The 16,018-nt window shown below is 35.6% G+C and overlaps 1 protein-coding gene across 2 annotated transcripts in view; it reads right to left on the reverse strand.

Annotated features, from left to right (window-relative positions):
- The window catches only part of Usp25 (ubiquitin specific peptidase 25), a 135,698-nt gene extending 124,661 nt beyond the window's left edge, over positions 1–11,037 (reverse strand). Inside the window, exon 1 of one of the 2 annotated variants that reach the window (XM_071615121.1) lies at positions 10,773–11,037. In XM_071615121.1, coding sequence (XP_071471222.1) covers positions 10,773–10,817 — 45 coding nt within the window. In that variant the 5' untranslated portion in view covers positions 10,818–11,037. The remainder of the gene's footprint in view (positions 1–10,772) is intronic. The other variant, XM_027929101.3, reaches the window with a different exon arrangement.
- Positions 11,038–16,018: the final 4,981 nt, after the last annotated feature.

Genomic DNA, 16,018 nt, shown 5'->3' on the forward strand with positions numbered 1-16,018 from the left:
AGAGGGGGTGCTGAGGTAAGAGGATCAAAGCCAAAAGTTCAAAGCCAGCCTCAGCAAAAGCCAGGCGTTAAGCAACTTAATGAGACCCTATCTCTAAATAAAATACAAAATGGGGCTGTGGATGTGGCTCAGTAGTTGAATGCTCCTGAGTTCAATCCCCAATACAAAAAAAAAAAAAAAAAAACTGTTTACAAATGTATATGTAAAACAAATAAACAAAAATCAACATACGTACATGTAACAATATTATATGAGAGTAAAAAACTGGAAACAACCCAGAAGTTCATTGATAAGTATATGTATATACAGATGTGGGAATATTCATAAAATATGACTCAGCACCAACAACAAAAAAAGATATTGGGGCTAAGGATATAGCTCAGTTAACAGAGTACTTGCCTTGCAGGCATAAGGCCATGGGTTCAATCCCAACACCACAAAAAAAAAAAAAAAAACTATTGATACATGAAATGAATCATAGCTGAATCTCAAAACTATTTTAATGAGTAAATTAATCCAGATAGAAAAAACAAAAGGAAGAAAGAAATCGTGCGCAACTCCAAGTATGTGAAAACCTACAGTGGCCTAAACTAACCTATCCAATGTCATAGCTTAGCATAGCCTACATTAAATGTGCTCAGAACATTTACATTAGGCTACAAGGGCAAGACCATCTAACATAAAGTCTGTGTTATAATAAAATACTGATTATCTCATGCAATATATTGAATACATGTATCAAAAAACAAACAAAAAAAAACCACTATCAACACAATACACAGTGAAGTACTACTTAGTGGTCAGTTGCTGACTGGGAGCTGTGGCCCACTGCTAATGCCCAGAATTTTAAAAGAATCCCTACAGCATATTCCTACCCTGGAAAAAAAAGATTCCAAATCAGAATTCAAAGTACAGTTTCTACTGAATCCATATCACTTTCACACTGAAAATCAGGGACTGTCTGCATTGTGTAATTCAACCCTAAAGTCCCCTGCAGTCAATTTACACAAGTGCTAAAGGCAACTTCATCTTTAAGAATAAGAATGAATTTCAAACAGTGTTTCTCAAACTTTAAATGCTGAAGAATCATCTGAAATTCTTATTAAGAATGCTATAGTCCAAGCTGGGAACAGTGACACACACCCCTATAGAATCCCAGTCATGGGAAGCTGAGGGAGGAAGATAGGACGTTCCATGACAGCCTGAGCAACTTAGCAAAGTCCTAAGGGTCTCAAAATAAAAGGGTTAGGGATGTAGTTCAGTGCTAAACTGCCTCTAGGTTCAATTCCCAATATAAAAAATAATAATAATAATAATAATGATAAAGAATGCTACAGTCCAACTCTCAAAGTCTTGAAACAATAGATCTGAGATGAAGCGCAGAAGAAATATAAACTTTTAGCAAGCACTACAGACAATGAAGATAGTCCACAAAAACCACACACTGAAAGAAATTCTCATATAAACCTATATTAACAAGATAAAAGAAAACACTGCTGCACATTTAAAATATTTAGCAACTTTCAAAGGACCCAAACACCAAACATAAAGCAGAGTATGCATAAAAGTGGAGTTAATTACGGGGAAAAGAGAAAAAAAAACTAAAAAATCATCTATTATTATATAAAACAAGAAATCATGAAGGAGAATATTCTTGGAAATTAAAACAACTCTGCCAAAATAATAAAAAGGTTTATCACTTTTTAAATTCAATTTCCACAAATTCAACTTTTACAGGAGCTACTTTGCCCATATTTACATGTGACATTCGTAAACTGGCTTTCACAAGCCACATCTAGTTCATGGTACATAAGACAAATCAATGATTATATAATTAGGAAAAAGGCAGGCCAGTGCTGGGCTGCAGGTCACTGCTTATGGCAAGTCTATGACATTGGAGAACACTGTACTACCCTTACTCAGGACAGAAATCCTTATCAGGACAGAAAGCCTGGGGAAGAAAATAAGGGAGGAACAATGGTAATCTTAAAAAATAAATAAATAAATTTTAAAAAAAGAGTACCTTGCTTGTCCTTACAGTAACCAGGAAAACAGAGAAATGGCTAGCAAACCAGCTATCTCCCCTCCATCAAAAGGTGTCCAGAGTGAAAGCTGTCACAAGGGTCATCAGGATCCAAAGAACAGAACATGCAAGCATCAAAATGTAAAATACTACAATATCTTTTAGTTCTTTAGGAACAGAATTCACTTTATAAGTTGGTACAACTTACACATGTAAACTTTTTAGAAGTACACTAGGTACAAAAGTAGTGAACTGTCCTTTAAATCTGTAATAGCATGATAGCCATTATCAACACATCTAATCAAAATCCATTAATGGTTGTTAGGTAATGAAAGACAAATGAAATTATAGGTACAAAAACTGGAAATCTCACGATCTATTCATGAGATCTCTTACGAAAAAAATTCATAATTATCTCTGAAAAAAAGTACTGTAAAACTTTAGCAAGGTGGTTAAATCTATTTGTATATGCCAATAAAACAAATTTTTTAAAGCATCACATAAATGGTTATCAGAAATTATCAACTCTCTAGAACAAATGATGTATAAGAATCTTTTAAGTAAACATATAAACCATGTAAGAGATATTAATGAAAAAATAAACAAAAGTAGAAGTGTACCCATTCATGGACAGAAAGACTTAACAGCATAATGATGTTAATGATTCCAAACTGATACAGAGAAACCAGTAAAATCAAACCAGAACGAAACAATATTTTTCAGAGAACTTGGTAAGATTATTTCAAAATTTCAAATGAAAAGTAAAGTGCCATGGCAACTGTGAAGAAGAGGAACAAAGAAATTACATTTCAAGTATTAGTGATTACTATGAAGCAGTAACAATGAAAGCCAGTTGATATTCACAGAATGAGTGATAACAGTCTAGAATTTTAAAAAAATAAATAAAGAAGAAGAAAGAAAAACAAAAAACAGCAGGCTGGTATTCATAAAATTAACAATGGCACAGAAAGCCCAGAAAAGAAGAAGTATTTTATGTGAAAATTTGTGTAAGATGAAGAAGACATGTCAATTTAGTAAGCAAGAGCATTAATTTTTCAATGCAGGAAAATTAACAAAAAGAATTTTTTTTCATGATATATGTATAGTAAAAATCAAATTGCATCCCTACCTCACACCATATACAAATTCAAGTACAAATAAAATAAAGGCCTAAAATGTTACAAATATAATTTTGTTAGTAGGAAATAAGGAAGTATACCTTCTAGATTTTGTGATGGGAAACTTTTAAAGGTGAAGTTAAAACATCTAGAATGAAAAATATAGACCTTTAGAAATTGATCTACTATACAATAACTAAGAAATCAAAGGGAGAATGAAAATAGGATTCAAAATGATGACAATCTCAATGAAAGTAGAGGGATGATAGCCAGATATGGTAGCATGCCAGTTAAAAAGAGCTGCTGGGGAGGCACTGAAGCAGGAGGATTGCAAGTTGGAAGCCAGCCTCAGCAAATTAGGAAGACCCTATCTCAAAATGAAATAAAAAGGCTAGGTATATAACTCAGTGACAGAATGCTTGCCTAATATGTTCAAAGCCCTAGATTCTAATCCCTATAGATAAAAAAAGAAAAGAAAGAGATGGAGAAATGGAATGAAGAAACAAAACAGTTACATAGAGGTTAACATCAAAGTCCTATGGAGGTGGAAAAGATAATCCTAAAGGAAGTTAGCCAATCCCAAAAAAACAAATGCCAATGTTTTCTCTGATATAAGGAGGCTGACTCATAGTGGGGTAGGGAGGGGAAGCATGGGAGGAATAGATGAATTCTAGATAGGGAAGAGGGTTGAGAGGGAATGGGAGGGGGCAGAGGATTAGAAAGGGCAGTGGAATATGATGGACATCATTATCCAAAGTACATACATGAAGACTCAAATTGGGTGTCAACATACTTCATATATATAAAAAGATATATGAAAAATTGTGGTATATATGTGTAATAAGAATTGTAATGCAAAAAAAACAACAAAGTACATGTATAAATGCATGAATTGGTGTGAACATACTCTATATACAAAGATATGAAAAACTGTAGTCTATGTGTGTAATAAGAATTGTAATACATTCCGCTGTCATATATTTAAAAAAATAAAAATAAAATCAATAAAACTAAAAAAAAAAAAAAACAAAGTCCTAGCTTTTGTTTTTAGTGGGTTCATGTGTCTTTATTAAAAATAAGCAACTTAATAAATAAATTCATTTTGAAAACCTATTTGCATGAACAACTGTATATTACACAATTGTTACAGTTAACACAATTCTGTATAATTCTGAATCAACTAAAAATGAATATTATAATATGAAAAAGTATCTGACCACATACAGTGGAAACATATAGAACTGGAATTACACATATAATACTCTGGGCGGACCATCAAACCAAATGCTATCCTAGCCCATGGAGCAAAAATGGAAAGAATAAAATCATAAAAATCTAAAGCAAGGAAGAAAGATAAAGGGTGTCCAAAATTCAAATAATGCAGTTTTAGAAGAAAAAAAGAAACAGGGTAGAAGTAATATTTAAATATACATACAGCTTTTTCCTAAAAGTATACCAAAACTCTTAAGTTAAAATTTCTATATAGAATTACTGAAAAATACACATAGCAACATATGCTGGTGAAATTTTTAAACTCTAAAACCAAAGAGGAAATTTTACAAACCTACAGAGTTCATTTATCTACAAAACAAGAAAAGCCAACTGACCTCAAACCATCAAACAGTATTGAAAATACAAGCCAAAAAAAAAAAAAAGAATTGTAGAATTGTCAAAGTATCTTATTTATACAAACAAGCTAGTTACCAATAATGTATCTGTAACAATTAAGAAAATTCATCACAGAACTACAACTCCATATCGGTCCAACAAAAGCATGGTATGGTAGAAAAACATGCTCAAATGTCCTATCTGACTGGGGGCAGGGAAAGTAGTTATTAATTTTTATACTCATAAAAAGTATTTAACATTTAAAAGGCAGAAATAAAGAAAGAATGTAAAAGGATTGGTAGAGGTGGTAATATGAAAACTTGACCAATCCATCAAAACTGAAAGGAGAAGTAAGGCTATAAAAAATGAAAATCACAAGACAACTAAAGCTTAAATTTATCTTATATCACATATGTGAATGGCTAAATTCTAAAAGACAAAAACACAATTTTGGGTTAGATGCATTAGAAATACAGTGAGAAATAAATGGATCACATTAAAAGTAGAGATGTCAAGATTTCTTTTGTCAAGATCTCATATTAAAAGATCAAGAAAAAAACGTGAAATATTCAAATAATACTGTGTTTACTTCATACATAAATATTTAGAATTGGAACTTTCAGAAAATGCATGGCCTTTCCATATGTTCATCAGAAGCACATGTAGTTGGTCATAAGAAAATGTTAATAAATTTCTACAACTATTACAAACCAGATTCTCCAAACCCAGTAAAGCAAAAATGAAGATCAACAACAAAATGAGTACTTCAAAAACTCCATCTTGAAAATTAAACCAAAAAGAAAATTTAAATCACCTTATAAATAAAGAAAAAGTAAAATCCAAACAAGTTAGATGAAAATTTGCAGCCCAAAAGGCTTTTCAATATTATATAATGATAAACTCATTAAATGCTGAGTCCAAGCTCTAATGAAAGAAACAATAAACAACAAAAACAAAAGGGTGAGATAAGACAAAAACAAAAATTAATGTTATAAAACAAAACAACTGATAAACCAAACAAAAGACTGGATTTTGGAAAGGCTAACAAAATAGAACAGCACCTGGCAAACATTATTGAGACCAAAACAGACAGTAATAAAAAAGGATATAGCTCTACATATACACGGTTTTATTTAGAAGAAAACTACAGACCAATAAACATGGAAATATAAATGAAAAATTCCTAGCTAGATTTTCTGAAACTATAAAACATTTTTTTAAAATCTTACTCTGAAAGAGATAAGAAATCTTAAAGATAATAAAACAAAATCTGGAAAGCTTATCTAAAATTTGCTCTAAATAAGCTCAGCCCTGAAGATTCATCAAATACCCAAAGTAACAAATGCTTTAGTTTGGCCATAACATTAACCAATTTTAACTAGTTCAACCGAGTCCTACACTAAATAATCCCCAGAGCATAGAAAACAAAAGCTTTCTAATAAGATTCTTTATCCTAAGAGCCTATATGAAACAGAGTAAATCTTATAACCAATCTCATTAAAGAACACACACACAAAGTTCCAGGACAGATTTGAGTATATTAAGTTTGGAAATACATTAAAACAATAAGGCATAAAGACCAAACTGAGTTTTATCAGAAACTAAAGGATAGTTGAAGCAATATAGAGTCAAGCAAGGGCTTATGACTCTAATGTCCCTGAGTTTCAGTACTATGGCTCAAATGTTACTTTAATTCTCTAAACTCCACTACAACAAGGAGTGTCACTTCATAGATTAATGGAAAGATTAAATAAAACATTTCCAAGATTCTTCGCACAGTGCCTTTCAATTATTACACAATAAATATTCATACATGTTAATCTAGAATTATAGTTTTATTGACATAAAATATAACATCATTCCTAGAAGGGGAAAAAAAGGCATTTGATAGAGTCCACATCTAAATCTGATTTCAAAATGTTCAGAAAACATGGGCATACAGTATAAGGAAATATCCATATTGTGATTAAATAATATATAACAGAACTAATATTAACCCTAGTAGTATCGTATAATCTTAGCTAAACCATAAAAATAAAATAAATAAAAAATATGAATAAGGGCTGGGGTTGTAGCTCAGTGGTAGAGAGCTTGCCTTGCACACATGAGGCCCTGGGTTGGATCCTCAGCACCACATAAAACTAAATAAATAAAAATAAAGATATTGTGTCCATCTACAACTAGAAAAATATTTTTAAAATATGAATAATGACAAGAAGAGATCAAGATGACATACTGAAAAAAATTTTAAATTTATTAGAACTGATAAGAATTAATTAAGGACAGTTATGTGTTAGTAATATAAAGAAAATCAAAATTAGGAAAAACAGGGAAGGCATAATAAAGAAATATGCAGCTGAAACTTTGTACCTTTCTTTAGTTATATTAGTAACAATATAACCAGTTATTTCACAGAGGTTATCTCTTTTCTGTAACATTGAGGAACTATTAAATGTTGAATGATAAATATACTGTATACCTTGATAACCTTTGATGATAATCTAAAATACATGTCCCTTTAACTAAGAAACTCACTGTCTATACTATTTTTCAAGTTTTAACACTGAATTTGACTAATCTGCAACATCCTTCCCACCTAACTCCCACTATTCACATAGTCAGTGAAAGCTGATTGTATAGATCCCAAAGATACCTTGCTTCCACACTTTACAATTTATCCTCCCTATACAGAATAAACGCTTGTATAAGTCTAGTAACCCCCAGATCTAAAGTAGTTGCTCATGTCTAATCATACTAACTTTAAGGCATTAAAAGGAGATTTAAAGGTATTTAATGATTTCACCAAAGTCATAGAAAGGTGATTCAGACTAACCCACATCCTGTCTTCACTTCCCCTGCCTATTTTTCTATCATGAATGCAATTTCAAGTTTTCCTTGTTTCTCAATATTTAAATCTCTGAGGAAAGTACTATACTTGCATTCCTTTTAGAACCCATTAACACATTACTTCACTGATCAAATATTTGCTGAGTCCTACTATGTGCAGAATACAATTCTAAGCCCTACAGTGACACAATATAGGCAAGTTATCTATAGGAATTTTATATTTTATTCAACTCAGAAGGATGCTGTCTGTAAACTTACCCCACCCACTTCATCTATAAGTTATCATGGTTCCTGGGAGGAAACTTCCTATTGCTGCTCTGAAGAATCTTCATTTGGAATTTGAATATATGTTTCACATTTCTGATCCTACCCTTGGGTAAATGCCAAGCACAACAACTAAAGATACATATCAAAGACCAAAGTTAACAAAGGATTTAACTGTACTTGATTCTGCTGCCAACTTCACTTCACCTGTAACATCTAAACCTCAGAAAAGCAGCCCTCTGCAGTGTTACTACATCTCCTAGTTCCCTGACTTATCCAAACATCAGCAATCAAGCAAAGAACACAGGAAGGGGAAAAGAAAGCCCTTTGTCTTTTCATGTTACACACAGTGACAAGCTACTATTTAGATAAATAAAAGACCTAAGAAAGTTTTGGGTAGTGCTGCTTTTTAAAAACATTATTAATCTAACATACTTCCGCAGTAAAAGAAAAAAAAAATCTTGAAAATGTGGGAAACCGTTCCAACTACCATAATGCAACTATTTCCTTAAAATTTACAAGCACATCAGCATACACATGATCTTAAGGAAAGCAGAAAACTAAAATTTGGCTATGCAACATACCCTAGACACCTCTCCTTTTACTGATAATTCATAAAGTTTCTAAGTGAAAATAAAGTTTCACTTTTGTTTCTTCTAAAGTATGAATTCACTTCCTAGTTACTGGCTTGAAGTTTACTTCCTAGTTCTTAGCTTGATATATTTAAATCTGTTAACTTACTTGAGGTAGGTGGTTTCAAATATTTATAATCATATAAATATTTTTAAATATTTATACGAGTAGCAAAGTAATAGTGTATTGACATGAAAAACAAATACATGTCTTCAGAAACCTCATGGAGTGTAACAATATTATGTTGATCTAAAAAATTTCTTCAGTATAAACAAAATGATCTAAAACACATATACAACATATATAACATATTAAAAAATAACATCACTATTTTTTTAAAAAAATAGTAAAAAATATCATCATCAAACTGATAATATTTTGAATTAACGACTACTCCTTTTGTTTAAGGAGGATGGGCTCATTAAACTAGGAACTTGGACATGATAATCAAGATCACATTCATTAGTTTGATTTTTTTATTTTATTTGTTCTAATTAGTTACACATGACAGCAGAATGCATTTTGAATCATTGTACACAAATGGAGCACTATCTTTCACTTCTCTGGTTGTACATGCTGCAGAGTCACACCGTTCATGTAATCATACTTGATTGTACAATTTTATGCATGCACCTCTGGCAAGGAAGTCAGTGTTAATTGACTTTGCTAAAGAAGATATTTAGTCAAAATCAATTTTAAAAATCTCAAAACTTCTTGCCATTGTTCAAGCTTAAGATATATGAAAAATATGAGCCACTTTTCCCATTTTGAAACTAACAAGTCTTAATATTCAACACTGAAGACTATTATAAACAAAATGATACAAAGTCTATTAGCTATTGCTTACTATTCATATAACCACAGGATCTTCCCCTAAGTCTTAACTCATCTCACATACTCAACATCAAAAACTAAATATTAAGGGTTTTCAAAACAGAATATGATTAGCAGGTAAACTGTTTTAAACTCCCATCATCATATCTTGAATTATTTCACTGTAATAAATCGCAGTCTACAATAATCTTCTCCATCCACCAGTAACATAAATTAACATGAGTCTCAAAAACAATGTTCCCAAAATGCCAAAAATAACAATGTACTATCCTTGCTTTCCAAAATTCTTGACCATCTTCAATTACCTCTATAGTATCATAAAATTCTAAAAACAATCTCAATGCAAAAATTTAGCAAGCTGTGAGTGTATAAATAGTCCACTTAAGCACAATAGTTCTTGTAAAGTCAAGCACAGGTAAAATACGAACTACTGCATGCCAAAACTACAAAAGGGTGGGGCATTCATTACTCAGGCAGATAAACCAAACAGCTTCAGTCATTCACAGTAAACCTAATTATCCCCATAATTCCAAAACTACTAAGCCAATGTTTCCCGATTGTCCAAAACGCTTTCACACGAATGGGAAATAAATCAAGTCATGGACAACTACTCTTCGGGATATGGTGCAAGCCATGATAGTGCAATTAAGATTCTGAAAGCAAAATCTAAAATAGCAGGATGAGCTCATGATTCACTATAAGATCTGATGCATCAATAAACTTTTTTTTTTTAATTCTCGCATAAATGAGTGACCATTTGAATCTGTGACTGATGCAAGTGTAAAGGGTGAACGACAGAACAAGGTCAAACTTAGGGGACAAAAGATTCCTGAATAACATAGCCAGAAAGGTTTCCTTTCTTAAGGGACAGTTTCAAGAACATTCAAGAAAAGAAAAAGAAAACCACCCAAAACCTCTACTTGTACATTGAGAGTTCACCTGATCAGTCAACGTACCTGCCCAAAAAGGGCAAGCAATTCAATTTTAGTGATCTTTTTTGCAGAATAGCAGGCCTGAAATCCTACCACCTTCGAAATATAAACTGTGCTCAAAAGGGATGACAACTGGTATTCTCAGAAAGAAAGAAAAAGAAAGGAGTAGGGAAGAATAAAGTTTAATTAAGAAGCCGTGCGGAGCACTGTAGGAATGTGAGGGTCACTCTCAATACCTGGCACCGTCTGTTACGGGAAAACAATCGACAGAAGGAAGTGGATTGAAACCCGCAAACTACACCCCTCTTCCACACGCAGCTTGGCACTGACTGAGCGCGAGGCCCCCAAAGCGACGGGTTGGAGTGGTGAGTGGCGGAGGAGGAAGCCCGGGGCAGCCGAGGCCCGGGCGGCCGCGGGCGGCGAGGCCGGGGAGTGCCGGGCCGCGGCGGGAGAGGCCAGCACGTCGGAAGGAGGAGCGGGACCGCGCAGGGCCAGCTCGCCGGCTCGCCTCACCTTCTGCGCCGCGCTCTGCTGCAGCACGTTCTGCTCCACGGTCATGGCCCCCGCGGCGGCGGCGTCCGGTTCCTCGCGCCTTTGCCGGCCCTGGCTGCCGAGGTCCGCCGAACTCCAGGGAGCGGCGCAGACGGCCGGGGTGGACAGCGCCCCCACCAGCCAGGCGCGAAGGCGATGGCGGCCGGCGTGCACCGGCACCGCGGGCAGGCGGCGAGGCGCGGGCTGCGAGGGCCACCGCGGCAGCCCCACGTCTCCGCGCGGCCCGCCTCAGCGCGGCTTGTCCGCGGCGGCGCGGGCCATGGGCGGGCGGCGGGCGGCGGAGCGCGGGAGGGCGCGAGCAAGCCGGGCCGCGTCACGCGTTCGCGCGCTCCTTCGCCGGCGGCTCGTGGGCCACTGCGGGGAAGGGAGCAAGGGGACGGAGGGAGCGGCCGGCCGGAATGGCGCTGTCCTCCTCCCTCCGCGACTCCTCCTCCCCTCCCCTCCCCCAACCGCCGTCACCGCCCCCGCCGGGTAGCTCCTCCCCCGCAGAGCCCCGCCCGCCGGCCGCCCTAACCCTACATTGTGACCCGCGGGGTGGTAGGGTGGGGCGGGGCCGCCGCTGAGCCCCGCCCCGCACGGGCCAGGCACTCCCGGGTGCAGAGAGGCGGCCCGGCGGGCGGGCAGGCGGGGCCCCGGAGCCACCCTTGGGCCGGTGGCGCTACGCCCGCACTTGGCTTGGCGAAGCCCGGAGAGGCAACGGGAGGGCTGCGCTGCTACCTGCGCCCATGATTCCTTGGCTCGCGCTCTTTCCCACCGCCTCCAAGACAAACATATCCCTCCCTACCTGTAATGTACCTAAACCTCACAGGGTCCTGAACTCTGGCTGCTGCTTCGGTCACGAGTCTCCACCCTCCACCTTTCTAGGAATTTCCCAATCACTGAACTTGCCAAAAGAGAAAAGTCAAATAAGCGAAGGGCTGACACACATCTTTGTGCTGGATGTACTTTTCTCCTTAACTGATCATTACATACATGAGAATTGATAGTTTGCGTCTACTTCACGCATTAGAATGTTTGCCAATCATTGCTAGGCACTGCAAAAATAAGGTTTATTAACCTAATATTTAATTTAAACAAAAGGGTCTGACAGCAAACAGCATTATAAAAGTACCACTGTCTAGATGATACATAATTCTAATATCCCAGCTGCCAAATTAAGCAAACAGTTACTATGCATGGAATATTCTATTGTATATGGGATGGTAAGGTAAACCCAACAATGAGAAAGCAATCTGAAGTCACAAAAATATCAAATTGCACCAGCTAATTAGAGGAAAAAAGTAAGGGTGCAGTCATAGGAAAGGAAGAAAAGGAAGAATTACCAGTGCACACTGTCACAAATATAATATGGACCCAAACTCGTGTGTAATTTTTAACTTAGTGAAGGACCCATAAAATATTACCTGACTTTATTATAACATAGTAATTCATAAAGGCTTTGTGACACTTTGATCTGCACCTTAGATGTCTTCAACCACCTTTTTCGGTCTTTCCTTTGAATCCTCACATTTATTTATTCTGTAATTTTGACAAATTGCAAATTTTATTTAATTGATATCCTATAACCTTGCTAGAAAAACTTAAGTTGTTAAATGGTTGGAAGCAATGAAGTTTAGAAATAATGCAACACTTCTGATTCAAACCATCAAATTATGAGAACACTGAGATCCAAAGAGTTATCTATTTAAAAAACATGTTTTAGAGCCCATTTTTAATCATTTATATACCAAAAGTTTTTCTTTTCCTAGTTTATCAACTAACCTCATGTTTTTCCATATTATAGATTTTTTTAGAAAGTGTCTTCCATTTAAGAAATTAAATTTAACATGAAAATCTAGTACTTTGGTTTAAAAAAAGATATTACCAGATACTAAAGTTTAATTTAAAGAATTTGGCAACATATGACCCCCCAAGTTCAATTCTTTAGTGTAAATATTTTTTTAATATCTTACTAGCACTTAAGAGAGAATTATCAAAAGAAAGCTTTCTATAGGGTAGACATATTTGCAACTTAGATAATCCATTTTCAGCTTACTCATTAATAACTAAATACTGTTAATTGTTCATATTGTAGGATTTTTGAGGAGAAAATTTCAAATCTTCTCATAAACATGCATTTTTAGAAAACGTAAAATTGAAATAAATAATCACAGGACAGAAATTTGAGAAATTCAGGTGAATTAGAACATAAAAACCATCATTATTACTCATGAACTCATTTTCAAAATTTGTCCCCATGGTCAGTTTTGCTGTTTGAGTCAGCTTTAATATACATAACTGGTGGAATTACATATTCTCAGTATATTATTTAATAACTCCCAAATTGTTACATTATTTTGTTTGTTGACACTTAGGTAAAATCATAAAGAGACAGAATTCATATAAATTTTAAAAGTTAGTTTTTAACCCTGCTGTGGTTTGAAAGTATCTCCCAAAAAGAATGCAACTTTAATCTCCAATGCAACAATGTAAAGTGGGGCCTAATACCAGGTGACTGACATTAAAAAACATCTTTTAGAGCCCATTTTTAATCATTTAAATAGATAGAACCACCAAAGAAATATAACCCAAGTCATTCTCTCACCAGGAGGTCTCTAACCTCATGAATTAATAATGTCACCAAAAGAGTGTATTAGTATAGTAAGAATGGGTTTCTTAAACCTGGTCCTCCATCTTGGACTTACCAACCAAAGGACTATAAGCCAATACTTTTCTGCTCCATGTATAATCGACCAGTGTTTTTTGATACTATATAACAACATAAAAGAGGCTAAGACAAACCTCAATTCTATTTTATATACCATTATTCTAACAATATTCAGTATTTTTTTTTATATTAGCCAAGGAAATTGGTGTTCTACAAAATCCATTTCTGGACATTAAAATTGTGCTAATTTGCCAAAACATATTTGTAAGACATTAATAATAGAGAAAAGTTCAATTCATGTGATATATTTGTATCACTCCCATGACACAAGTATTATTAAATCTACTTAAATAAGGATTAGAATTATTTTTCTCCTTTATGTATACTGATGTTCTAGAATACTTTTATTTCTACCAATAAGGAAACAATAAGCCCTCAAAGAGGAAGATTCTATGATGTCATAATCACACTATTCCATAATAGGGAAATTTAATTTTTTTTAGTTCTGGAAGATGAAAGTTCAAGATCAGAATTCCAATAGGGTTGGTTTCCCACACCTCCTTTCTCCTTGGTTTCCAGATGGCTAATCTCTTGCTGCCTCTTCACATATTTCACCCTCTGTGCATGTACACCTATGGTGTCTCTTCATATAATATATCATATCATATTATTTCCCACCTATACAGCCCCATTTTAACTTAATTTTCTCTTTTAATATTTTATCTGAAAATACGTTTATATTCTGAAATACTGGGGATATGGATTTTAGGGGAACATAATTCAGCACAGAATACTCATATTTAATCCATTTCTCTTATTCCTATACTTCATACCTTCATCCTTCAAATATCCTTTTTTTCTGCCATATCCCATAACCTATTAGATTGGTAAGAGATGCATTAACACATTAAAGGATAGTAGCCCTAGGCATTTTTTGCCAATATTACACTTCCAATTGGAGTGTTTTCAGGGGAAGATAGGGGTTTGTGAATCAAAAATAAAATGTAGTCTTATGTGAATTTTTGCTTTTCAAGGTACACTCAGAAAGCATCACTTGCATTCCCTTACCTTTGATAAGCCCAAGTCATTCTCTCATACAGAAGATAGGTTAGCGACCTCAACCCTTTCCTGTATTCCTACTCAAAAGGCAAAGTCTCCCCTTCTAAAGCATCAGGCTCAAATCTCCATGAACTTATCTTGTGATACATATGGACAGAGAAAACTACATAGGACAGGTTTGTTGATTTCCTGAATCTGCCTTCCTGGGAAGACCTGAAATGAGGGAAGGCCAGGCTGGTGAGAGATAGAACCACCAAAGTAATATAACCTAAGAAGATGCCACTTAAGGAAGGGAGAGAACAAGAAAAAGATACCTTTACCCCCCCACCACCACCATCTTCCAATGGCTCACCTATGCCTCTCGTTGGCCAAATCCATTCTGAAGCTGGGTGGCTTGAAAGCAAGGGTATACAGGCATAGTCCTCTCCATGATTCAGAGCACAACAATGGAAACTAGGGTAATGAATCTTATATCTAAGAGAATTATGTATAAGGCTTAAATAACTTGTCCAAGATCACAGAGCTAGCAGTTCCTATTCTGTTCTTCAGGATTTGTGTATAGGTAAGGAATATGAGCTCTGAATATGGAGAAAGAATTCTTGGATCATTGGTGGCATGAATAAAATAGTTGGACCCCACCCCTTTTTCTTCCTCTCTCTCTTTTTGCTTCCTCTTCACCATGAGGTGAGCAGTACCTCCACCACATGCTCTACCCATGATGTACTGCCTCACCACAGACCCAAAAGAAACGGATCCAACTGACTATGGACTGAACCTTCTACAACTGTGAGTCAAAATAAACCTCTCCTTAAGTTGATTTTGCTATGTATTTTACAGTGATTAAAAAGCTAACTAACACAGACACAAATTAAATATATGACAAGTGTGTCATCCATCCAAACTCAGAAACTACAAAAGGAAAAAGGAGTTTAGCTGAAGTCTTAGAAATGGAAATTTAGGAAACACCAATTTAGATAGCTGTAATCAGTATTTCAGAGAAAGTGGGGAAGGAGGTAACTTATTGAGAAAATAGTCTTGATTTATTATAAAGTAATAAAAATTATTTTGTAAGAAAACTTTTGTTAGAGATGAGAAGAGCTCCTTTGTGACAAGGGCTATGTGACTAATAAAAGATACAGAAAAGAATATGCATACTTAGTAAAAATGTCCATAAACAAGAGTCTGATAACCTCTTTTTAATTTTTTTTTGTAGTTATAGATGCTTTTGTTTATCTTTATGTGGTGCTAAGGATCAAACCCAATGCCCCACACATGCTAGGCAAGTGTTCTGCCACTGAGCCACAGTCCCATCCTTGATAATCTCTTGATATGCATCTGTAGTCTCTGTTGGGGATGGGGGGGGGGGTAATTATCTGTTCTAGGTGCTTGTGGCCAGGCAAACTAACCTTTGTACCAAAGTTCCCAGACAGCATTTGGAATCAGGCAGAAATCCTGCTTCCTGGTGGGCTCCTGATTCCATTTTGAAAAGTTTCTTCAATGT

The sequence above is a fragment of the Marmota flaviventris genome, chromosome 8 (genome assembly GCF_047511675.1).
Source record: "Marmota flaviventris isolate mMarFla1 chromosome 8, mMarFla1.hap1, whole genome shotgun sequence".
Classification (NCBI taxonomy): domain Eukaryota; kingdom Metazoa; phylum Chordata; class Mammalia; order Rodentia; family Sciuridae; genus Marmota; species Marmota flaviventris.